At 38.4% G+C, this 26,553-nt stretch overlaps 1 protein-coding gene across 1 annotated transcript in view; it reads right to left on the reverse strand.

Moving 5' to 3' along the window:
- Positions 1-26,553, reverse strand: part of PRKD1 (protein kinase D1) — a 322,392-nt gene that overhangs the window by 68,124 nt on the left and 227,715 nt on the right. The window contains exons 3-4 of the mRNA XM_080671929.1: positions 10,791-10,922; positions 9,778-9,938 (exon numbers count right to left, since the gene is read on the reverse strand). Of these exons, the coding sequence (XP_080528055.1) occupies positions 9,778-9,938; positions 10,791-10,922 (293 nt within the window). The remainder of the gene's footprint in view (positions 1-9,777; positions 9,939-10,790; positions 10,923-26,553) is intronic.

A 26,553-nucleotide genomic window follows, 5' to 3' on the forward strand; every position in this document is an offset into this window, starting at 1 on the left:
TTCATTAAGAATACAAGGTGATAATGACACATATGTAATACCTTAATCAATAAAGAAAAAAAAAGAATACAAGGTGATCTGGATTTGCTAAGTGCTAAAGTAGTCTTGAAAGTTACATTAAGTTTTCTGTTACTCCATTCTCTTTAAGTAAATAGAAATGAAAGGTAAAGGAACCTTACTATTTTCTTAAGTGATCCTCCCTTTGCAGGAAAAGCACCAGAACTGTTAGCGAATTGTTGCAAATTACAGGCATTGTTCTTTCAAAATGTCAGTTACTAACATCCCACTAATGTGTGGGGTTCAGAGGAAAAGGGAGACATAACAGGAGAGTAATTCTCTTTTTTACTGAAAGAAATGCAACCTTAATGCTATGCACTCTACACAATAAAAAAGAAGCGTTTCTATTGAGGAAGACAATAAATTTACATGTCAACAACTTCTGCTTTGGGGCTTCAAATGTCAGACTTGATCTACACCTAAACGTGAATCGGGTAGTAAAACAGATTATGTAGAAGTATCAACAATAGCAATTTTAGGGATATATTATTTCCATGGTATTTGATCCTGCCTAAAATCGAGAGGGGCCTGGCCTGGATTTATGAGTTCACTGGAAAGCTGAATGAAATAACTTGGAAAAAGGTTGTGCCATTGAATATTGCCTTGAAAACACCAAGAAGAAGCTGTAAACGCATGCCATGAATCGTCTAAGGCTACAAAGGTTAGAGCCTCTCCCTTCAAAAGTGGCCCAGAAGGATAACTTTCGGATTTTATAGAACCTCAGCCTATAACAGTCAATGGTGAACCTGAAGCACTGTATTTATGAGCACACATGCTTCTGAAACAACATGCTAGAAAGGACTATATTTTAATGCAACTCAATTAAAAAAGAGAGGGAAAAGATGAGACTTTTCCTTTACCTAGCCCCCCCCCCCAAATTTTTTTATTATTAAAAATTCAGAGAAGCACTAACTCAATGAAATCATATCGCTCAGTGATATTTTCAGTGCAAAGCTGAGTGACACCACCCCAAACTGGGTTATTTTTTTCATTGTTTTGGCTTCCATGTCATTGCATTTATTATAAAAAATAGTACCACTTCTACTCTTCTTGAGAAGGGAGAGAATTCATGTGATCATATCAGAAAACCAGGTCTAAGGGATCAAGTAAAATAATGCATCCAAACATTACCGAAACAGATAAAATTTTAGAAGATGAATTATTTCTTGTTTCTAAAAGTCTAATTTATAGTACCAATTCATCTTCTACCTTCCTCACACTCCTTATTATTTCTTCTTCTTCTTTTTAATTAATCCTCACCTGAGGTTATTTTTCCATTGATTTTCAGAGAGAGTGGGGGGAAGAGGAGAGAGGAAGAGAGAGAGAGAGAGTAGAGAGAGAAACATCAACTTGAGAGAGACATATCGATTGGCTGCCTCCTGCACACCCCAACTAGGGCTGGGGATCAACCTACAAACCACGTACATGCCCTTGACCAGGAATAGAACCTGCAACCTTTCAGTGCACGGGCCTACTCTCTAACCACTGTACCATGCTGGCCAGGGCAGGGTAGGGACATTGTTGAGGACATGTACGCTCTCAAAGTGACCACGAGCAATCTTTTTTTCATATTACTCAGCCAGGAGCTCAGTATTCATGATTTTTCAGGAATTAAAGGAGACAGGACTGAAATCTGGCCAGGTCTGGCCTGACATTAGATGGATACTGATGGTCATTAAGTAAATGACTATGATATGACTATTGTTGGTAACAAGAGGGGGGGTGTGTTTTGTAATCTTAAGATAGAAAGCAATGTTTTGCTTTGTATTGTGTCTTCAGACTTGGCTTGTGGGGAGTGTTAGGGAAGCCCATGCCCTGTATGTCACTGAGTAGCAGGTAGGGTGTTTGATGAGTTCCAGATCACCTTTCCTGAGGGGAGCACAGGACTTTCAGAGCCTTCACTAAAGATCCATTTGTTCCTAAGACCTACATGTTGTAAGTGCAGGTAAGTGCTATAAGATGCCCCCATGCTCCAGTGGAGTTCATGAGGAACTCTCCTGCAGTATTCATAGTTAGAAGTACACATCTGATCTGGAAGTTTTTGTTCATAGCATGAATGCACATGTAACAAACCAGACACACTGATTGAAATCAGGCAACAGCTGATTATTAGCACATGAAAGAAGACCGCACACTCTTAATTCTACAGAAAGGTTCCTTCCCCACAAACCCACCACTGCACTTCTGACTCTCAGCGGGTGGCGAGATGTGGGTTGAAGAATTCTTGGATCTCTTTCCTCACTGAAAGTATACACTGCCCAGGTTTGAATTTGGAGAACTAGTTTACACAATCAACAAAAAAAATTTTGCAATGTCTGGCAAATGCACTATATGGATGTCATGGTGCATATTTAAATGGAAAAATGATTTCTTAATTCAGATGAATCACCAGGATTCCTGGAACTCCAGAACACAAAAGCAACAATTAAAGTCTCTACTGCTATATAGACTTTTGCTACTTTGGAAAATATCCCGGAAAATATTCATTTGGCCAGAAATATCATCATAGTTTCATTCAGGATTAGAAATAGTTGTGTGTTTTTTAATCATTTGTTCATTTAAAAAGAATCTACCTTGACTATTATAAAGCATATCAGGATCATATCCAGTTATAAATAGAAATTGCAATACTAGTATTATCTTATCTTCTTTATAATTTTTAAATGAACAAAACAGTAAATAAATGAGTCATTTTCTAGGAAAGTATGTAGCCAAGAGGTCCTTTTAGTACAATGCTTATCTTCATTAAATGCGAGTCAGTAAATTTTATGAAAATAATAGCAGTTTATGGAATATTATTATTTACAAAATATGTACCCTAACATAAAAAAGTTAAACTGAATACTGTCTAACTTTCATGAAAACTAAAGGATGCAAAAAAGTGAGGTTATAAAAGAGTTGAACCCAGAGAAAACTTTTGCAATGAGCAATTTATTTCCTAATAATTTCTGGAAAGCAGTCTGATTGTTAAGAATTACCAAAAAGACTACTAGACTAGAATAATTTAGTTTCACCAAAAACAATTATATATTGTATCCCTTAACCTCAGAGTTATGATAGTAAATACATCCTTAAAGGACATTTAAAACACTTAAAATAACTTTAGTAATGTTCTTAAATTGCAATAAATTTCCACAGGCCTAACTTATATATTTTTTTTAAAAATTGTCATCAATTATGCACAGCAGTTGCAAAGGACACCAGTGTTACATATTCCGCTTCACTTTCTACCTTGACTTCAGCAACTTTAACTGAAGAAAAGACCATTCTCCTCAGTAATTTGATAAAAATATGATGTTTAATCTGCTCATATTGGTTTATTTTCAACAGTTTATAAATAATAAGAAAATGAGTGAAAATATTTTTTGCCACGTAAAAATGTTTTATGGGAAAAGACATAAAAAATATTAACTGAAAATATACTTCCATCATAGATTAATAGACAGAGGATTCCTGTCATAACACATAAGCAACCAAGAATCATCTCACTAGGAAAAGAGGAATCCTCCATAGATGAAAAACAAGTAGTCAATAAATATATGAAAAGCTGTTTATCTTCCAATAAAAATTATGTTAAGTATAGATATTTTTCTGAAGAAATTAATAAAAAACATTTTAAAATATTGACAAAATGTGTTGTTGGGAAGAGTATGCAGAAATAGAAACTCATACACCATCATCAGATTTATAAATTTAAACTTTTACCACTTTTTGAAGAACTATTTAGCAAAAAATAAGTATAAATGCTTTAGTCATTTCGATTCTAAGGATATAACTTACTAATCATTCCGAAATGCTTATTGAGAAATCTACTGATACTTTTCATAAAGTGCAAAATATACATAAAAATATATACAAGAATGCTTATTTCACAGTGTTTAAAATTAAAAACAAAAACCTAATCAGTAGATTAAATAAATTAATATATAGCATTGGGATGTAATACCAGGAAGTTTTGACAAGGACATATATTTATGTGTTTGCATATGGTCCATTTATGAAGCTCTATGATGGCAGATCATTGATCTAAGTTCACACTTGTGAATCTTAGTGTCACAAAACACACTGAACGTGGAACCATGACCAGATTTCTATAACAATTCTGCAATCATAATTGTCACCAAAATATTTCTCTAAAAATTTCATCAAATTTTATGCATTATTTTACCCAAGACATTTTTAAAGAGGGGAGGAAAGTTTGTTGCCTTTTTAACACACTAGGTATAAACAAGTTCAAGAACAAAAGCTTATGCACAAAATGCATCCTATCTATCAGGCGTTACCATGTGGAGGCCTTGCTGCCATTAAGCTGTACAACTTCCACAGGAAAGCAGATCACTGGTCACTCCTCCTTTACATACTCCATCCCTGGCTTTAGTCACAAAGGATGACTTAAAGGGAAAGATACTACTTCACTAAAATTATATCTGGAAGGCATTGTAAATTACAACATTTAAATTTACAAGAATATAAAAAATTATATTTATTGAGCTTTCACCTGTACTTTTCTAAGAAGGGCCCATTTTACCTAGGATAATTTATAAACATAGGAATTTACTATTATTGAAGCAGATTTCTTCATTTTACATGTTATAAATCAAGGTATCTTGACTTACCAATTTTATTTGACCCAGAATATGTTCTGGTTGTGTTTTCATTAGCTTCCTTTGTTAGAGTTACCTTAACAAGACCAGTTTAGAATGAACACTAATAATGGTATCTGAAATTTATAGTCTCACAAGGGAAAATAACAATATAATTTGAAAGAGGTAAAGAAATAAGGAAAACTAAATATTAATGAGTCAGTTGGTCAAAACAACTTCTCATAAGAAGAGCACTGTTGCAGATACACTGAGTGGCCAGATTATTATGATCTCTGAACGCATAATAATCTGGCCACTTAGTGTATATCCTATGTAATAAAAGGCTAATATGCAAATTGTCACCTCGACCAGGAGTTTGACCAGCAGGCAGGCCGGCCAACCGCCCCGTCCCCTCCCCCTGGCCAGGCTGGCTGACCCCACCCATGCACAAATTCATGCACCAGGCCTCATACATACACACACACACACACACACACACCCCCCGAGTGGCCAGATTATTATGCGTTCAGAGATCATATTAATCTGGCCACTCAGTGTATACTTTATGCAAACGCTTGACCTAAATGTCCCTTCTCTGTGTTCAGGTTATTGATTGTTTAAGAATGATAAAAGGCCAATTTTGGAGAAGGACTTAATTAAAACCTTTATGAAGGAAATTTGTGTCTTTTCCATATAAAGTTATTCTTGGATTAAGACCCTACAATATCCACATGCATACCATCCTTTAAAAGCAATTAGATGGTGATAATCCACTAAGGATTAAAAGTTTCTTTAAAAAGTTATATTCATTTTCAGGCAGTGCTTGTTTTGTGCCTCACTGTGCCATCCAAAACCTGTGTGTATTGAGATGGTGACTTCCTTTTACATGGTTCTGTGCTACCTGGCATCAGGACACAGTTCCAATATGCATACATTTCAGTTAACATGCTACTGAATACAGTGAGTGTTGACTGTATCCTGTCTAGTCTGCTCAGTTTCATACAAAAGCCACCGATGTTATGGATCAGGTTACAAGTTACCTGAGGGCAAAATTTTATCTAACTGTTCAAGACCTATCACCCTAATGCCTGCCACTGCTCTTTGTCTTGTTGAGGACTGTGAAAACTTGAACAACAAGAAAAGACAACAACAAAAATAGGTTATTTTGCAGTTCAATAGATTGGATTCTCAGGTAATATTTTTTAAATGATAGCTGACATACAATTTTGAGCTACGTTCTGACCTGATTATTTTCATAGAATCGATGCAGATAATTGTCTGATAACAACCTAATGTTATAATGCTGGTTTGCAAAGATGGTGGATTACATCCTAGTGCCAGGTAGAGTTAGTACATACCTCAAAGCCGGGACTCAGAGGAGACTTAGAGATGAAGTTGTAAAAGCAAAAAGCAGGCAAAGGAGCAGAATAAAGGGAGGAAAAAGACAAAAAATATGTAGTGTTATTGAAGGAAAGCAATGCACATTACTCAATAATGTTTTATATAGGTTTGTTTTCAAGAAAAAGCAAACTGTTATACTAATTAGTCTTTGTGGCAACACAAACAGCTGGGTTGGAAATTACTTTTTACATTTCAATAGAATTATAGACACAAACTCAAGATTGCAAAAACAATTTACAGTTGTGAGCTGGTAAAGGTAAAAAAAAAAACCCAAAATACTGCTTGCCATGGTGTCAGTGATGACAGACAGTTCTTTCACCTTGTTGAAAATAAATTATAGACAGAATGAAGCATTTTTGACCTTTAGGTTAAAGATTAGATTTTCTTCACAATAATTTATCCTCTCTATGGGAAAAGGAAGAAAAATGTCATCAAAGTAATCAAATGTTACACTATTGCTTTCTGCCTACTGGCAAGAATAAGTCAGTGGTTTACAAACCTGGAAATTCCAATACGGGCTTAGAGTTATAATGAGAGAAACATGCCACATGCATTCTTTATTCATGTTAGAGTCTTTGTTGCATATCATTATGTTCTATCTGATTTCATTCAAGGTTGAAATATAATTCAAAAGTGAAAAACTATGCTGAATGCTTTTATGAGGAGAAGGAATATCGATGAAAATTTATGAAAAATATTGGTTAAATAGACAACACAATCTGGTAATTTATAATGAATATGTTCTTTTTCATCAATGTTCCTTCAAGCCTTTTTGAGAGCTCTATCTTTTAACTAAAAAACAAATCAAAACTAAAATAGAGTTGACTCTTTTTCATAACAAAAATGCATGACTGGTGTGGCTCAGAGGTCGAGCATCAACCTATGAACTAGGAGGCCACGGTTTGGTTCTTGGTTAGGGCACATGCCTGGGTGGCAGCTCTGTCCCCAGTGGGGGAATGCAGGAAGCAGCTGATCAATGTGTCTTTCTCATCATTGATGTTTCTACCTCCTTTCCCCTTCCTCTCTGAAATCAATAAAAATATATTTTTTAAAAGATGCGTGACAGTGATATTTCCGCTGTTGAATAAACTTTTGCACTTTGAGAAAAAACTATAGATTTTTTATCTTTAGGCTCCTTGATAACTACATACATGATGTAAAGTACATTTTCATGTTTATTGACTATTTTTTTTGTAAAGTGTTCAAATATTATGCCTATACAGAACGGAGTTGTCTGTCTTCTAACATTTTTAGAGGTGGTTTTTATACATTCTAATTTAGTTTTTTATAGTATACTAGAGGCCCAGTGCCCTCTCGCAGTCCAGGACCCCTCGGGGGATGTCCGCCTGCCGGTTTAGGCCTGCTTCCTGGGAGCAGGCCTAAACCGGCAGGCGGACATCCCCCGAGGGGTCCTTAGCGCTGCTGCCACCACTGCTGTGCTTGCCAGCTGTGAGCCCTGCTTCTGGCTCAGCAGCACTCCCCGGTGGGAGCACACTGACCACCTATATTAAGTGTCTGCCCCCTTGTGGTCAGTACGCATCACAGCGACTGGCCAAGCCTCCTTTCGGTCAATTTGCATATTAGGGTTTTATTATATAGGATATACATTAAAAACCCTCCCATTTTGTGACTTGCTTAATGGCATATCTTCCTAGTCTCTGACTTGCTCAATGGTATATTTCAATAAAAATTAATTCCTAATTCTAATAATTGTCAATTTATCAATCTTTTCCTCTTGCCAACAGTAATTTGAGTCCTGTTTAAAACAGCATTTTCTACTCCAAATTCTTGTACATATGTTTGTATTGGTCCCAAAATTGTTTGTTGAAAAGAACATCATTTTCTCACAATAGTGGTACCCTTGTCATAAATTAGTTGACCTGTATAACCATGTAGTTTCTGGACTCTCTCTATCCTACTTCATTGATTTATTTTTCTGTTCTTGTGTAATACCACATTGTCTTAACTGTGGCTTTATAAAATGTTGCGAAACTCTCCAACATCAAGGGTTCTCAACCTCAGCAGCACTGATATTTTGAGCCTGGTACTTCTTGTTGTGGGGGTCTTGTGCATTGACCACTCTGTGATGTCCTTCTTTCTGACACATTGGTCCCTCAAAATCCTGATTGCGTTAGGTGCTCTTGGGTACCTTTAAATATTGTTTTACTCTTTGTTATATTTTACTCAGCTTTTATAATTGTCCTTTGCAGGGCAGCTGATCTGATACAAGCTTCTTCATACAGTCTTTTTGATAACATCTATATGTGTATATGTTATAAAAAGTTGGCTTAGATTTAAAAGAAGAATCTTCAGCATTAATCATCTAGATCCTAATCTATTCAAATGATGAATGAGCTTTAGAGCTTTAGATTTTTTTGTGAGATATTAAATAATTTTTAAAAAACTTTTTCTGGTAAAACTGAAAACAATACACAATTAATTTATGGAGCAATATATAGTCACACACATACATTTTGAATGTTACCAAATATAATACAGTCTTCTAGTTATTGGTGGAATTTAGTACCTGCTTTCTCCCAAAACAGAGTATGAAATTTTTTTAATTATCAAAATGAGCATTCAATTGAGTTATATGTCTGGTTTAGGCTGTAACAAATTCAAGTGATATAGAGATCACAATAAAATATGTTTCAAACAAGAAGCTAATTAATAAAACTTTTTAGGTGTCTTAAATATGTATCATTACTCTCCACTCCAAGAAGGATTTATTTAACCTAAAAGCTGTAGTAATTTTTAATTTTTTTCTTTAATTAAATTTTACATCAGCTAGATTGTAAAGAGTTCTTGTAAAATCCATTGGGGGATGGAATAGATATGGGAAATTTAAAGCCTCACATGATTAGCTAATTTCAGAAAAAAATGTTCTTATTTGAAATAATTTACATAATTACCACAATTTTTATTTTGTTTTCAAAGTTTGAAAAATCCAAATTTAATTTTCCTAAAGAATAATATTTAAGCCATGTCAATGAATTATATATTTTAGCGCTAATGGAATGCTTTAATGTGTTAAGTGCTATTTTTCACACAGCATTTGTCAATAGTGTCCTTCTGACCATACACTGGAATGTATGCTAGTAATGCCATGCAATTAAAGACTCTCATATTTCCATTAAGATATGGGTGGGGAACATTTTTTCTGCCAAGGGCCATATAGATATTTATAGCATCAATCACAGGCCATCCAAAATTATCAAGTTAAAAATTAGCCTGCTATCTTTGGTCAACATTTAATTAACTAATCCCTAATGCCTTGGCAGGGCCAGACCAAATGAATTCGAGGGCCTTATGTGGCCCGTGGGCTGGACATTCCCCACCCCTGCATTGAGAGAACATTTCAAATTTTCTCCCCGAATAAATATCCAGCTATGCCACAAAGTACTTTAATAATTTTCAGAGAAAAACATCGCTCATCTCTAGTTTCCAAATTTTGACAAACTGTGTTTTGTAAAATTCACACATCAGTTTGTGCTGCTCTGGCCCTGTGACCACAGTGAAACCTCACACATTTTGTAAACTCACAGATAAAAGCAAACTCAAAGCTGTTGGATATCTGATGAAGCCTTGACCAATCTACAGCACAGGCCCCAATGAAACATTTACACCCTGGCTGTGTCCTCCCTTGCAGGGAGGGCACTGTCTTGGCTGACACTGCTGTCACATTGTCCCACAGATTTCTCACATGAAGGGGGAGTGGAAGAACAGAAGGCCCTACCAGAAGGGGCTCGTCGGGGACACTGGTGGAGAGCTCAGCAGACACTGTGCGGACCGTGCTGAGCCCAGTGAGGGAAACGTTTGAGAGTCTTCTCCGCCTCACGCCACTGCAGTTGTTGGGGATTTTAAATGCACATCTCTTATGGTAATTCAGACCACATCCTGGAAAAAGAAAATAAAAATGGCTTTTGTTCAACCATAAAATAAAAGCTATTCTAGTTTTACTTGCAAATTTTGAATTTTTTTTACAATAGTACTGCTTCCATTTCTCTTGGGGCTACCTGGAAATTCACATTTTCCTTTGAGCTTTTTCTGATTTATTTCCCCAATCTGTAAGTAACCTGGGTTTTGCATTCTGATTTTATTGGATGAGCTCAGCAACTACTGTGATTATCATTTTTTCGAAATGTCCTCTGATATAATGGATTTTGGCTTTGAAGGATCCAGCAACAAAACTCCGAAGAGATTACCTGAGCCATTTTCAGCTGCCACAAGTTCTAATGTGAGTGGACACATAGGGAAATTAATCACAAAACAGAACAAACTCTGAACTACATTGATTTTAATCCTGGCTCCACAGGTTCAAAGGATTTTTCCACAGAGGATGAAAAAACTATGATACTGGTATACAAGCCGGAATCCACCACTCAATAGCAGACTGACCTGGGATGGTTTGATGAACTTCCTGAATATCTGTTCACTTCAACACTTAATGAATGTCTACTATTCCGAGATCTGAATTAAGATGCCAATTTTATTTTTGGTCTGTTGCCAAAATAACCAACACAAAAGAAACCTATTCATACGGTATAGGGAAAATATGTGAGAATAGGGTTTCCCAGATCAGAGCAAATATGTTGAAGATGGGAAGTGTAAAGGAATGAACAGAAGAATTCATGCATCTCCCAAGTCCCTGGAAGACATTTGAGGGGAAGAAGACATTGTTGTAGACGGCACAATACAGGCAGATAACTCCAGCCTGTGTTCCACTCGGTTGAGGAAGGAATACCTTACCTTCACATTTGAGGCCTTGACGGACCAGCCCCCACAGCATTTCTCCACAGTGGTCACAGAAAGCTGGAGCTCTGTACGAATGGACAAAGAGGGCGTGGGGGCGGATCTGAAAGTCTTCAAAGGTGGCAGAAGCTGTAAAGATAGCAAAGTTAAAAAATGTGTTGAATGGATACCTTGATCTGTAGATAATTAGTATGCAAGATAATGAATATAAAGTATAGATATAACTCTCCCGGCAAAGTTAAGGAAAGGTAAGTTGCAACCCGGCTTGGTTTTTAGCCATTTAGACTCCATTCTTTCCAACCACAGTTTTACAAGTGGTGCCAAAGCAACTCTCGCTCTTCTCTTCCTGCTTGCCAGTCGCAGGCCACTTTGAAAACAGCCAAAATGCTGGCAGAAAGCAGAATGAAAGGATAGCTTAACTCAATTTATAAATATCTGATGTTACTTAAAAACATCTTGCTTTTGCTTTCTCTTAAATGAACCAGAAAGGTATTCAGAAATATTAATAAAAAGGAAAATTATGATGAATTTAGACAGATCAGAAGATAGTATACTTGAATATGACCCGAATGGGTACATGAGAAGAGTGGGGCCCAGTTGGAAGAGAGAAGAAATCTGAGTGGCCTCTTCTGGGGGAGACAGTTACTTGAGCTCTTAGGCACTATAGGTAGGCATTTAAATCCTGAGCTAAAAATAAGCAAGCAGCCCCTCACTGCCTCTGCGTGCCAGCCTGATTGCCCCTAACTGCCCCCCGCCTCTGCTGACCTGGTCACCCCTAACTGCCCCACCTGCCAGCCTGGTCACCCCTAACTGCCCCCTGCTGCCAGCCAGGTCACCCCCAACTGCCTCTCCCTGCCAGCCTGGTCGCCCCTCACTGCGCCCCCCCCCTGCCGGTATAATCACCCCCAACTGCCCCCCCTGCCGGCCTGGTCGCCCCACGCAGCCTGCTTGTTCAGTCGTTTGGTTGTCCCTCACTAACCCCCCTGCTGGCATAATCACCCCCAACTGCCCCCCCGCTGCCGGCCTGGTTGCCCCACGCAGCCTGCTTGTTGAGTCGTTTGGTCATCCCTCACTAACCCCCCTGCTGGCCTGGTTGTAGGCAGCCATCTTGTGAGGGTGTGATGGTCAATTTGCATATTACTTCTTTATTATATAGGATGGTACTCATGCAGAATATTAAAATTAATTATTTTTTAAAAATTATGTTTTTCTACATATTTTATGATGTTATAAAAATGGCTGATGCATTTTGTTGTTGTTGTTCAAGTCCAGAAGTAGGTATAGAGAATTGAAAGCGAAAGACAACCTCTTTTCCCCAAATTCTAATGGGTAAGGGCGTAGCTTTTAGACCTATTTGCACACATAGCCTGATGTGGAGACTGCTCAGTACAGTGCAGAGATGTGGCCTGGGATGAGAAGAGCTGGATGAAGCTCTGCCATTGCCCATTTGCCCATGGAGTCTGCCTCTGTTTCTCAGACACTAAAAGAGAAGGTCTGACTGGCGGTGACTTCCCCAGGCCCTTACACCTGAAATGTCCATTAATGTTAAGACAGACCCATGTGCACTTGATTTCATAAGATTTTTATTCAAAGAGAATTTGGGGAGATTTTAGGCCTTAAATATATCCTTCTATTCCTCTCTCTTCCTATTGTGTCCTCTTGCCTTACTTTTTCAATATTCATTTGTTAAGCACCATCAAGGCTTCCAATGGGACAAGGCCTGGGTCAAACATGTAAAGATAAGGAAGACATCTTCACAGAGCCTACCAGACTAGCAGGAAAGACAAACAAACAAACAAAAGAAGCCCACAGCAATTATAAAGTAACTTCTAAGGTTCAAGAAGCTACGTAAGTTACATAGATACTAAAGAGAAATAGGACTACAACCCACAGGTGTTTGGGCCCCAATATACTGTCCTTTTCATTATTATTTGTGATACATCTTATCTTCCCTAACTCTGCCGGCAGAATTATATCCAATAGCCCCATGATGTGGGGAATAAACATTTGCAGTTGTCCTGCTGGTGCCTGGATGGCAGGCGGTGGGGTAATCACTGGGTACATTTATAAAATACCTGTTAACTCAAGTCTGTAAGGTGTGACAGAGTGAAGGATGAAAAAGTAGGCAATTCATCTCTGCTACACAGGTATCCACAATTACGGGAACAAGTTTGAAGGTTTCACATCCATCAGGGCAGGTGAATCAGTTCTATCAGAAAGAATATCATTGAGGGTTCACAGGACATATAACGGGACCATAATAGAAGATTAAAATTTTAATGGGTTGGTTTTTCCTTGAACCTTGAATAAAAGTACTTTACTCCCAAATTAATGTGCTGTCTTATTGACATTCACCTATCAACTTATTCAAGTTATAATTTTTATGCAATTGGAAAGAAAAAAATAACAGAAGAACTAAGATTCATTAAGCTCTGACTGTAAACTGAACACTATTCCAGGAGAGTTAAGTGTAGAAGATGGGGCTGATCGAGGTTGTTGTAGCCACATAACCGTGCCCAGCCTTGTCCACATGGAATCCTAACCCGTGTGCTAACCGTGCCCAGCCTTGTCCACATGGAATCCTAACCCATGTACTAACCGTGCCCAGCCTTGTCCACATGGAATCCTAACCCGTGTACTAACCGTGCCCAGCCTTGTCCACATGGAATCCTAACCCGTGTACTAACCGTGCCCAGCCTTGTCCACATGGAATCCTAACCCGTGTACTGTCTGGGCACCTTTTGTGGTTTGATCACAATGTCTAAATTTGGGAATGCTAAATCCACTTTAAAGTTGTTCTCACATACTCAAGGACAAAATTTGCTTTTACAACATCAAGGAAAATAGTTAAAGAAAATATTTTATGCCATCCATCAACTCCTGGCTTCTCCATCCCCACCCCTACGCCCTCAAGGACCAAACAACTATGACAAGTAGTTGAATAATTACTGTAGTTTTCAAAATAAGACACATTAGAATTTGACAATACCAACACCAAGTTGCATATAGTTTTCTAAATTAATCAGGAAGAATATAAATTATTAAACTGAAGGTTTTCAGTAAATCCCCCCTCCCAATTTACGTCAGGTAAGTACGTTTATTCGCTTTTTGAAAGGGAATAACATTCATAAGCTGTTAGCACCCTTGACTTATGTTTAAATGCCATTTTCTAAAGTTCAATTTTAATATTTTCCTGTTAATGTTAAAATAATTAAATACATTTTAAAAATAAAACTACCAAGTGTGATGAGGTTTTACATCCATTTGAAATCAAAGCACAACCTCCATTCATTATGAATGTACTTGTTCTGCACCCCGGGGAAGCAGCATAGCTGGGTGTATGCATGCCATCTCACCTAATCACAAAATTGCACTTCAGAGATAATCACTTAGCACAGGAAAACAAAGTGAATGCTGTAATTCCATTTCACTTAAGTTTTGGAATCCAAATGGACAGATAAGAATGAGAATATTAAAGGGTCTAGAGATTCCAGGAGATGAACAATGTGCTATCTGTCAGTCTGTTATAATCAATCAGTCGACCTAAATTAAAACCATATGACAGAGCTACAAACTGAACACAATGGGCCCCTTATACTGGTATTTGTGTTTCTTTGATTTGCTCTATTCACAGTCTATTGTTATACGCCAGTGTGCAGGAGAGGAGAAAATGACGTGCTTTCCTTAGTCAATGAACATTTGAAATAGGTAATTGAGCCAAAAACTCTAAGATAATCAGTAGTTCTTTTAAGGTTCATTATAAATTGTTGCACAAAATGGAATAAAGCATTTGGTTAGCAGTACACATGAAATGAGGCTTCCAAAGCAAAATAAATAACTTCTGGGGGTCAAAATTATTTGCATAATAAAATAAAAACATGTCAGATTTCCCAAGATTTTCAGTAATTTTTTTTTTACTGGTAATTTTGGCAACTAGGAAGTAACATTAACTCTTTCTGGCCAGATATAATAAAAAATAAAAGTTTAACATATTGCAAGTATCACCTCACTCAATTTTTTACAAGCAATCTATGAAGTACACAATATTATTTCCATTTTATAAATGAGAAAACTGAGTCTCAGAGAAATTAAGAAGCTGCCCAAGGTAACATAAAATCTTGAATCAAATAGTCCTGACATCTGTACCATACAAACTCTCTCAGCCACTCTGACATTTCTCTGACCATTGAAACACTATGAATAACAAACTACATCTTTATTTTATGACACTTGGAAAGATTAACAAAAAATTGTTATTAAATAATATACACCATCATTATAAGATGCACCTTTATTTCAGAAAAGCAAAAACTACTGGGGAGAAGAGTCTATGAAATAATGTACAGAATGAAATTAATTCAGGTCATGATAAAAAATGATAAAATTAATATGCTTTCTGCATAGACTTCATTTTTTTGAAATCCTTCCCCATCCAAATTGGAGTTAGTAACAATAACTAGTTTTTAATTTTTTTATTTTTTTTATTTCTTTATTTATTAAGGTATCATATCTGTGCTCATCCCCCCATTCCCCTCCGGAACCCTTCCCCACGCATGCCACCACCCCCCTGTTGTCCGTGACCACTGGTTAGGCTTATATGCATGCATACAAGTCTTTTGGTTGATTTCTCCCCCGTACCCCCACCCTTCCCTACCTTCCCTGGTAGTTTTTAAAATTTTTTAAAGAATTAACGTTAATGCAGAACTACAGGCCAATTAGAGCTTATATTTACACTAGTGGCCCAGTGTGCGATATTGCACGCAATAGGCCTCCCGCCGCTTCTGCTGGAGCCGGCAGGAGCCATGCTGCTTCCGCAGGTGCTGGCAGGAGGCAGCCACACTGCTTCCACAGAGCCGCACTGCTTCTGCGGGAGCCGGAGGAGCGAGCCACACCACCGGTGCCCACAGGAGGCGGGAGCGAGCCACTGCCACCCGCTGGAGCCAGGTGGGAGCCACGCCGCTTCAAGAGGCAGGAGGGAGCCACTGCTGCCTGTGGGGGCAGGGACCTAGAGGTGCTCCATGCATCTCCTGGTGACCGGTTGCACATGCAGCCCCGCCCCTCCCAGCCTGTTGAATGGTACTTGCTATGATGCAGTAACAGACAATTTGCATATTACCTCTTCATATATATATGATAACCATTGTCACCACATTCAGTCACTAAGTCTGGCCAAAAGCAAGACACTGGGGAGTTTTTAAAAGCTGTGAAGATTTGTTGAGACAAGTTTGTTTTTCCCTTAGCCTTTGGAATATTGAAAATAGCTTCTGGATATCACTCTCCCAACATAAACACACTTATTCATCTGTTTTAAAGTGTTCTGGATGAGAAACATCCTAACCATCTCCAGTTAGCATCCTGCCATTCACCCATACACACACATAGCAGAGATACTTCAAATTATTAGAAAGTGGTTTTTTTATGAGTCCCAAATACTCCTTTGTAACTTCTAACTGGTTGTCACAGTTCCAAAAGCAAGCATTTAAAATTAAGATATTTTCATGTCTTTTTCTTAAATCAGCTCATGTGAACCAAGCAGTCTTAATACCTTCAAGCATCATAATTTATGTTATATGCTATAAATACATCTAGAACCTACTAGGTAATGTAGTGTAGGTCAGAAATAGAAAAATGAATAGTATCTGTTGTTAAGGATTCAAAGTCAAAATGAGAATGACCCACGAATAATTAATAAAAAATGCAGGGATAGAAACACAAAAGAAAGGAGGCTGAGCCTGCCTGGAACGGATTCTTGAAGGATGAGAATATTTTGAAAGGCAGAGAATAAAATAAAGAAAAGAGGACATAAGCTGGCTGGGTGGCTCAGCTGGTTGCAGCATAGTCCCATGCACCAAAAGGCTGCAGGTTCGATTCCCAGTCAGGGCACATACTTAGGTTATAGTTTCATTACTGGTTGGGACATGATTGGAAGGCAACCAACTGATGATTTCTCTCACCTCTCTCTCTCCCTCTCTCACTCTCACTCCAAAAATCCATAAAAAAATATATCACTGAAGATTTTTAAAAAATCTTCAGTGATATATTTTTTTATGGATTTTTGGAGCGAGATGAGGAAACATTTTTATAAGGTCTGATTTTTTATTTAATTATTGATAATTTATAGGATTATCTATGTATTTCTTTGTAATTATAACTATTCTTGACACTTCATTGTCTTTTGTGTACTTTTAAGGTAGTTAGCAAGAGTGTCCATGATGCAGATAACTGAGAGATGACCACAGATCACCTCCATGCTATTGTGGCCCAGATGGGAGGCAGTGCTTGTAAAATTAAGTCTGCATGTGTCTACCCGCCTCCAGCACCTCCCATGCACACACACCTGCACCATGAGGCTGGCCATTTCTGTTTCTCCTTTGGTCTCAGTCTCTTCAAACCCCTTTTGTACCAGATTCTCTCGTCATGCAATTACTGTTCCAATTAAACACACATTGCATATTGTTGTTATACCTGGAGATACCTCCCCAGCAATGAGAACATTCAATTCTTGTTGAGACATTTACCATAGCATCTTTTGGATGGCTGAAGGAGGGAAAAAGGGGGAATTTCTCTTTTTAACTTACATCTGACCAGAAAAATGTTACTGAAGTGCAATAATGGGAACTTGGGAGTCTGTGAATATATCATCCCAGAGATTATAGCAGCTAATAGGAAAAAAAAAAACAACACATAAAAAGTAGTTAGATATGTTGATTAGGCAGTTTGGAAAGTTCTGGGAAAATATTTTATAATAGTAAGTGCATGGCCAGAGACTGTAAAAAATATGGCTCCAAGAGGAATAAAGATCTCACAAGCCAGATTGATAGCACAATAACAGGTTACCCTAATGAGGAAGAAAAGGGGTTTGGTAGGTACAGACACTGATGTCACTGCTCAGGAAACTCTCTGATGAGGTCCTCTGGAGAAAGATGCACACCAACTGCAGACGCAGCAACACAGGGGCAGAGGGACGGCAATCAGTGGCTTGGCCAGGGAGAGCCACCCGGGAAGGCAAGAGAAGGAAAAAACTGAAGCAGAACAAAAGGGCCTTTTAGCTGTGTTACATGCGGAAAGAATGAAACAAAGATAGGCCTGAACCATGGAAAAATACAGTTTAATGCTGACAAAACAGAAAAAAAACTGAACTAGTCAATCGCACTTTTGCTTCTACCTTTTCTAAAAGCAAACTGTCTTCAAATTTAAAGAAAAGCACAAATATACTCAAGAAGGAAGTGAAATCTATAAATCCAGGATGATTGAAGAGAGATTAACTAAAGTCTTTAAATAAACTATTTTTAATAGGCCCAAATAAATCAAAAATGAGGACTCAAAAATGTACTATGTATTATTTGTATAATATACTCCTGATCCACAAGAAAGAACTGATAACACAGAAATGCACTATGTATGAATTAAAAATACAATAGAAGAGATATCAAAAGTCAATTTATCAAGAAAAAAACTATTTAACAAATGATTAACAATTAGAAGTAATTAGCTACTTGGGGAAAATTCCATTTGTAAGCTTATAAAAATATACGTTTTGTACCTGAGAGTAAAAAGTTAAAAAACCAAGTCATAGAAAAACTAGAAGAAACAGAAGTGAGTGCTTATCAAATCTCTGGAGGGAAAATAACGTTAGAAAGTAAGAGGAGTTTAGAAATCTTCAAAGTGATAGAAGAAATCAAATGGGAAAGATTCCTTAGCATGGCTGTGCAGCAGGCACTACAGATTGACTTGTCATAGAGTCACATAAGTCTCTTTTATTTTGCACAGTTAAAATAGTATTATTTATAACTATTACATATGGTAAGTCACAGAAAGCTAATCATGTTTCATAATTCCAGGTATTTAGAATATAATTACTAACATTCAAGGAGAGACCTCTATGCATTGTTAGATGCCAGACATACAAGTGATAAGCCTCATGTTTTATTATGAAACTAGAGGCCCAGTGCACGAAACTCGTGCACTGGGGGAGGGGGTCCCCTCAGCCCGGCCTGCACCCTCTCACAGTCTGGGAGCCCTCAGGGGGTGTCCAACTGATGGCTTAGGACCGCTCCTCGGGGAGGCAGGAGAGGTTCCTGCCACCGCTGCTGCACTTGCCAACTGTGAGCCGGCCTCCGGCTGAGCGGTGTTCCCCCTGTGGGAGTGCACTGACCACCAGGGGGCAGCTCCTGTGTTGAGCATCTTCCCCTGGTGGTCAGTGCACATCATAGCAACCAGTCGTTCCACCATTCAGTGATTTGCATATTAGCCTTTTATTATACATGATTAAGGAAGTTCACATGTATTCATTCCTGCTCAGAAAGAAACAGACCCTTCTTCTTTTTCCATTTATTTTCCTTGTAACCGAAGGACAGCAGGAGTTTTGATGGCCAGGCTAAATCCTGCTCACCAAGTCCTTTAGGATCTGAACCTAGGGAGCTATAGTTAATACTTGTGCCATCGTTTGCTTCCCTCCAGGGCAACGGCTCTATGGCTGCAGCAGAACAACTGCCGCTGCAGCAGCAGCAATGCCACCTGCCAGGAAGGTACTGCAAGGACGAAAGAGACACAAGATGAAATCTATGTAAATAAAGGAGAGAGCTAGAAAATGCAGTTACCTTATTCCATCCATCTCCACACTGAGAAATCAGCTAAGGACATTGCTCTCAACATACATGTTTCTTTGTTCTGGCCATTACTGAGGTAACGTGTCCTGTCTTTGACACACAACCTCCCTTCTGTTTTACAGATAGCCACTCCTCAGTTAGCTGACTCTTACCCATCTAGCAACTCAGCTCAGTATCACCTGCACTGGGAAGGCTTCTGTGAGAGGCCCACCCCACGTGGTGTCAACTGACTTCTCTGTTCTCATAGGCTCCTGGACACACTTGTATCATAAAACACATCACTCTATACGGCACCCCTCACTCCTTTATCTGTTCACATCTGACATTAAAAATTGCTAGAGAATAGAGATAGTACTTTCTCTGTGTATGTGTGCACATATTAAGTGGTCAAGTAATGTTCTTGGTTGAATAAGTAAACCTTTAAAATGCATATTGCTATTCTATGGTCCTACATTTTATTAAGTCCTAGTAACCTGTATATAGCACTTCAAGTTCAAAAGAGAAACAAAGGAAACTTTATTCAGTGCAAGCAGCTCAACTGTAATATACAGCACAGCTGTGAAAACAGCAAGGCAGTTAGATGGGCCGAGGGCCAGGCGGTCCTGGGACTAGGCCTCTCTCTGGATAGACTGCTCCTTCTGCTCTGGGCTGGTTCATTCTGCTCTGGCTAGACATCTCTGGGATTACATCTTTGGTGTTTCAGCTCCCGCCAAGGAAGTGATGTCTTCACTTTTCAGTGCAAAGGGAAAGTGCACTACCCCAGCCAGAGGGGAGCTGGTTTAATATAGACCAACTAGAGGCCCGGTGCATGGATTCATGCACTGTGGGGTCCCTCAGTGTGGCCTGTGCCCTCTTGCAATCCAGGACCCCTTGGGGGATGTCGGACTGCCGGTTTCGGCCTGATCCCTGAGGTAGTAGTGCACAAAGTGGCAGGCGGCCTGGGAGGAGCCGAGCCCGGGCAGGGTGCTGTGCTGTGCCTGCCGCCATGGCTCTGTAGCACTGCCGCGGAGGTGGGAGAGGCTCGCCGCTGCAGCAGCGCTCGCCAGCAGTGAGCTTGGAGTCTGGCACCTGACAACTGAGTGGCACTCCCCCTGTGGGAGCGCACTGACCACCAGGGGGCAGCTCCTGCATTGAGTGTCTGCCCCCTAGTGGTCAGTGTGCATCATAGTGACTGGTCAAACAATGGACTGGTCACTTAGGGTTTTATATATATAGATATCCCTGCCCCTGATTCCTAATTGGTCCATCCTGAAACAAATGAGGATTCCAAATCCTTGCATTCGATTGGTCCAAAAGGCACTATCCAGAATGGTCAGAATGAAGCCATTCTGATTGGCTGGTGAAGATGCACAGCTCTGATTGGACAGGAAAGCCTCAGTCCTACTGGTGGAAATACAATTCCACGAACTCCTGTATAAGGGCTGGCTCAGTTGGCAGGAACGCAGTTCAAGCAGGCAGTTCAGTACTGTTTAGCGCAGGCTTTTCCCTGAAATGCAGTTTGCTGTGAGAAGCCCCTGTTTAGAAATGACTGCTAGGCTCTTAAATTTGAGCCCAGTTAAGCTACTGAGAGCTCTTCGTAGCAGGTACCTTCTTTTTCAGGCTCCACAATCACATTTTAAGAAGTGTCTGGCAATGCTTTCCAGAGATGTCCTTGCTAGTATCTCATTCCTCTAAAGCAGTGGTTCTCAACCTTCCTAATGCCGCGACCCTTTAATACATTTCTTCATGTGGTGGTGACCCCCAACCATAAAATTATTTTCGTTGCTACTTCATAACTGTAATTTTGCTACTGTAAATGAATCGTAATTTAAATATCTGTGTTTTCCAATGGTCTTAGGCTCTACAGCAGTGGTTCTCAACCTGTGGGTCGCTAGCAGGGTCACCTAAGACCATCGGAAAACACAGATATTTACATTACAATTCATAACAGTAGCAAAATTACAGTTATGAAGTAGCAACGAAATAATTTTATGGTTGGGGGTCACCACCACATGAGGAACTGTATTAAAGGGTTGTGGCATTAGAAAGGTTGAGAACCACTGCTCTAAAGGCTATGTGTGGGGGTAGTTATAAAAAGCATGGGCACAGTGTCAGAGCATACTTGGGTTCTAATCCCGGTCATAGCAAATTTGAGACCTGGGAAAGCTACTTCACCTCTCTGACCTCAGTGTCCCTCTATTAGACTGGTGTGGTGAAGCTCACCTAGCAGGGCTGAGAGAACACAAAGTAAATAGCACAGTCCTTGGCACACTGGTGATCATTATCACAAAAATTTCTCAGCATAATGATGATGAATAGTATGTAATAAAAAGACCTGAGTCTGAATTCCAGTTATGATTATTATTTTTTTATTTTATCATCACCATCATCAGTAGTAATAATAAAAGAAAATACTATTTCTAAATCTATTATCAATCCACAGCACTTATAAAAATTAAAGGCACTAAAAACTAATATTATTTGTTCTTGCTGCTACTTCATATAGAATACATTTCCACTCCAGAGGAAATTGCTTTTCTATCTAGTGTTCTGGTTAGCATTAATTAAATGGAGCTAAGTCCACAGGACTGTGTCTAGTTCCTTCTCTAAAAACGAATCAATGAACAGTTAGGAACTACCATGGGGAAAGAATGCTGGCCATATCCTGATGTGACTGAATGACAAATGCCACAGCTGGAAAGAGATTAGAGAGCACCTCAGGTCAAGAAAGAATATAAATGGTTGCCCCATGTGTTCAATATAGAGGAAAAGGAAAATTAAGTAAAAATGTCATGGAGTCAAATTCTAGCTAATGAGTGCAAGCTCTGCAGGCACCCTGAATAGAGGGAAAGAAAGGTCAAGTCTGTTTCTTAGAAAGCTCCATCACATACAGGAGACTTTATACCTTTAAAAGGATAATGACCTCATTTACATGAGGAGCACCAGCACACAAACTGCCCTTTGGACTACTTACAAAAGGCTGGTGGACAAAGGGTAGGTGCAGTTTTACACTGAAATGTTCTAATAGGCAGCAGGGCTGCTGGTGACAAACAGCATCACTGTTGTCAAATACATTTCACATAGACACAAGGTCGAGGTCCTATATGCTTTGCTTCAAGTTTCTTTAAGTCTCACTGTACTTTTCATAAAAACAGTTACTTACTTTAGAGTCATGAAAAACAGCCCTCGAAAGCTGTGAAATCAGCTGGGTATTCCCATTTCAGAAGAGGCAACGGTTGAAGGACAGCAGAGTTTACCTCAGCGCCTGCTGGCCAGGCACCTGCGCTGCAGGAACTGTTCCGGCTGCTGCTCAGGGCACAGATAGAAGGGAACTTGCTGTTGAGGGCCTCCCTGTTTTCTTTTGAAGAATCAGGCTGACTGATTCATTGGCCCACTCTGGTTCATCAGACTGAAAGAGCTTTATTAATTGAAAACCTGAATTTATGCTTTGTAGTCAGGTTTATTGAGGTATAACTTACATGTAGTAAAATCTATCCTTTTTTGTGAACACTTCCAATAAACATACAGTTGCATAACCAATGCTGTAATAGAGACAAGAAACCATTTTATAAACCCTTCCCACATTCCCCTGTGCCTCTTTGCAGATAATACCTTCCTCACCCTTGTCCCCTGGCAACCACTGACTTCCTTTCTGTCCCTTTTCTAGCATGCCGTTTAATGTAGCCTTTTGACTGTAGCTCTTTTCAGCAGAATGCACTTGAATTTCATCCATGTTGCATGTGAATCTGCAGTTTCTTCCCTTTTACTGCTGAGTCATATTCCATTGGGTTGATATGCCATGGTTTGCATACCAATTCAACAGTAGAGTCCTTTCAAGAGGCCATCAGCTTATCCATTCACCAGGGCTTAAAGCCAAGAGTCCTGTGGGATGAGGGCAGTAGAGATCTGTGCCCAGAGCCCCAGGGAGGAGGTACAAGTAGAAAGAAAAGTTTATTTGTGACCTGTACAGGCCATTCATAACACAGGGACTTTATTCTTGGAAAGAACTTCCTTTTACACCAGACAGCATATGAATTTAGAGTGAGATAAAGTGGCTTCAGGATCTCTCTGTACCTCGTATCTTTCATCTTTGAAAAATGGGCATAATTACTAATCCAAAAAGCAGTTTCATAATCATTTCCATGAAAAAACATTTAAAAATAACAATATCCTACCTGAAACCAATATAATTTTATTAACCAATGTCCCCCTAATAAATTCAATAAAAAAGTAAAAAAAAAAACCCACACACCTCACAACAAATAAAAATCACAGTATCATACTGGCACTACATTGTAGTTGTGCACAAAATTGGTAGACAGTTTTTCAAATATGCATATGTAGATTAATAATAATCTTATGTTTTTGCACTATTTGCAAAAAAAAAAAAAAACTTAACTCAAAACAGATCATGGACTTTAATATAAAACTGAAACTATAAAACTTCTAGAAGAAAATCTCCAAGAGTATGTTTATGACTGGTTTATGCAGAAATTTCCTAGATACAACATCAAAAACATAACTCATTTTAAAAATTCATAGGCTTTTTCAAAGACCTGCTAAATTATGAAGATAAAGGGTACACTCTAGGATAAACATTGCAAAGTACATTTTGGATAAAGGACTGTGTATGAAATATATTAAAACTTCTCAGCAATATTAAGAAAAGAACCACTTAAAAAATCAGAGGAAGGTTTGCAAGGACAGTTGACCAAAGATGCTATGTGGATGGCAAATAAGGAAGCACCTGAAACCTGGTTAACTGTGGGTCCTGTGGGCTTTGGTACAGTAGTTTGGGATCATTGTCACCTGTATATTGGTATTCTGTCAATCACAAAGTCTTCCTGTGTCCTAAATAGTTAGCTTTCAAATTAATGCATTTTGGAACATAATTCACTCATGTGCAGGCCTATCTATATTTGTTTTGGGATCTTATATCACATTCCATCTTGATAACTGAAATCACAAACTTTGGTCCTACTTAAGGAAATGTTATGAAGAACTAATAGGTAAGTCATAATTCATTACCAAACAATTTGTAATTGGAGATTATGACTTTTAATCTAAAATTAACTATGTTTGGACAGACTTTAATTATTTTTGTGCAAAAACATTCATTTTTTTGATTATCAAAATGTTCTGCATGTGTATGGTAAGTGAATTATTATTTCAACTTCATTCATTTACTCATTTAATATACATTTGATTCTCACTACTATTAGTCATACCTAATTTCAGGATTTATTCTAATTTCACTCCCTTTAAAATCACAAGGTACAATGTCATTATATAAAAAGCAACAAGGGGACAATTTTATCATCATATAAATTCTGAACAAATTACCCTGTGATATCAGGAGAATAAAGGATAAATAACATAAGAAACATGTTTAAAATACAGAGAGGTAAATTTTTATATAAATTTGATGTTCCCTATTATGATTCTCATACAGTAGTGATGTTTGCTCTGAGATATTTCAGCATTGAGAAGGCGAGGAATGAAGTAGTTCTCAAATTATATATGCACCCTTGAAATTCTGATAGTAGCGCCTTTCCTAGTCGGGAGGAATATTTTCCTGTGATGAATATTATTCCATGTGATGGCAGAGTTCACTTTGTGCTGGGCACATAAGTAACATGGAAGCAGCAAGGATTTTGTTCTTCAATACAGTGTAATGGGTTAGGAACACCAGTTCTGGAGAAAAGTGCCTGAGTTTGAAATCCAGCTTCACTACTTACTATGTGTCTGAGCTGAGCCTGGCTATGCTCCCTAACTCTAGATCTGGCCTACCACATCTGTAAGGTAAGAGGGATATATAATAAGTGCTTCAGTGCTGAAGCATTAAATATGTATAAAACATTTAGATTCGTGCTTGGCATATAATTAATTACCTTGTCCTAATAAATGTTTGGTAGTATTGAAGATATTTCTTTATCCTCATTTTAAAGTTGTTGTTGACACTCTACGATATTTGCAATAAGCTTGTCCAATCTAGTTGATTCTGTCCATACTCATTTTTAGAGTTCATTTATATTAAAGTTATATGAAAATATTGCAGGAGTGTAACAGTACGACTTACTTTTTTGTTTAGCTTTCAGAGAATGATGTTTCTAAATTGAAAGTTTATCCCAGCTAATTCTTCTAATCAACATTTGCAAATCATCAGTGAAAAAAAATATATTGAGGTACTGGACCTTAATACTGTTTTTGTTCTATGTGTTTGTTTTATTTTGTTTCATTTTCATTCTGCAGAGTAGAGAATATTATCTGGCATTTCAGGTAGTCAGTGGATATATATTGAATGAATACCTTATCTCTATCTTTCTTAAAGGGACACTCATTCATTCAACTGGTATTTGTTGTTACTGAGGTAAACAAATATTTACTTAGCATTTATTTTATTTGCCAGGTAAAGGATTGATCAAACATTAGTATGATGATGAAGACCATCATTGTTATTTTATATGACTTTTCATTCACTCAATTTTTAACCTCCTGAATGTTTTCATAATGTAGGCCTTGTAATTTGTCTTAGGATGGGATTTGATTCAGAAATTTATTTCAAAGAAATCCAAAATAATAGTCTTAAACAAGATACAAATGTGTTACATTCTCACATAAAGAAGGAGGCAGCCCCATGCTGCCATGGCTTCTTCCAATTGCCCACTCTATACCTCCAGCTTCAAACTGGCCATCAATTCTAGGCAGCAGGTTAGAGAACAAGGAGAGCCCATGAGCTGCAAGGAATCCTGCAGAAACATTTACTCCCCAAACGCGGGTTCATGTCACTAAAGGAGAGGATGGATACTGGGAGGCAAATCTCTTTCACAGAGAGAGAGAGTTTTATATTTTAGCAGGGGTAGGTGAGGAGCAGGCAAAAGGACACATGTGCTACATGATGCTGAGAGTAGTGTGTGGGCTGGCGAATTAATCTGGGAATCGTCAGCAGAACAACAGCCAATACAGCCATGTGAATTAATGAGACCTTCTAGGGCTTTAATTTCCAATATGGTGGCCACTAGCCGCATGTTGTCTTTGAAATTTAATAAAATTAAAAATTCAGCTCCTCAGTCACACTACTCCATTTCACATTATCAAAGGCCACACATGATAAGTGGTTATTATATTGGAGAGTGCAAACCATTTCCATGACTACAGAAAGCTGCCCTGGA

Source organism: Plecotus auritus (genome assembly GCF_963455305.1).
Source record: "Plecotus auritus genome assembly, chromosome: 1".
NCBI lineage: Eukaryota > Metazoa > Chordata > Mammalia > Chiroptera > Vespertilionidae > Plecotus > Plecotus auritus.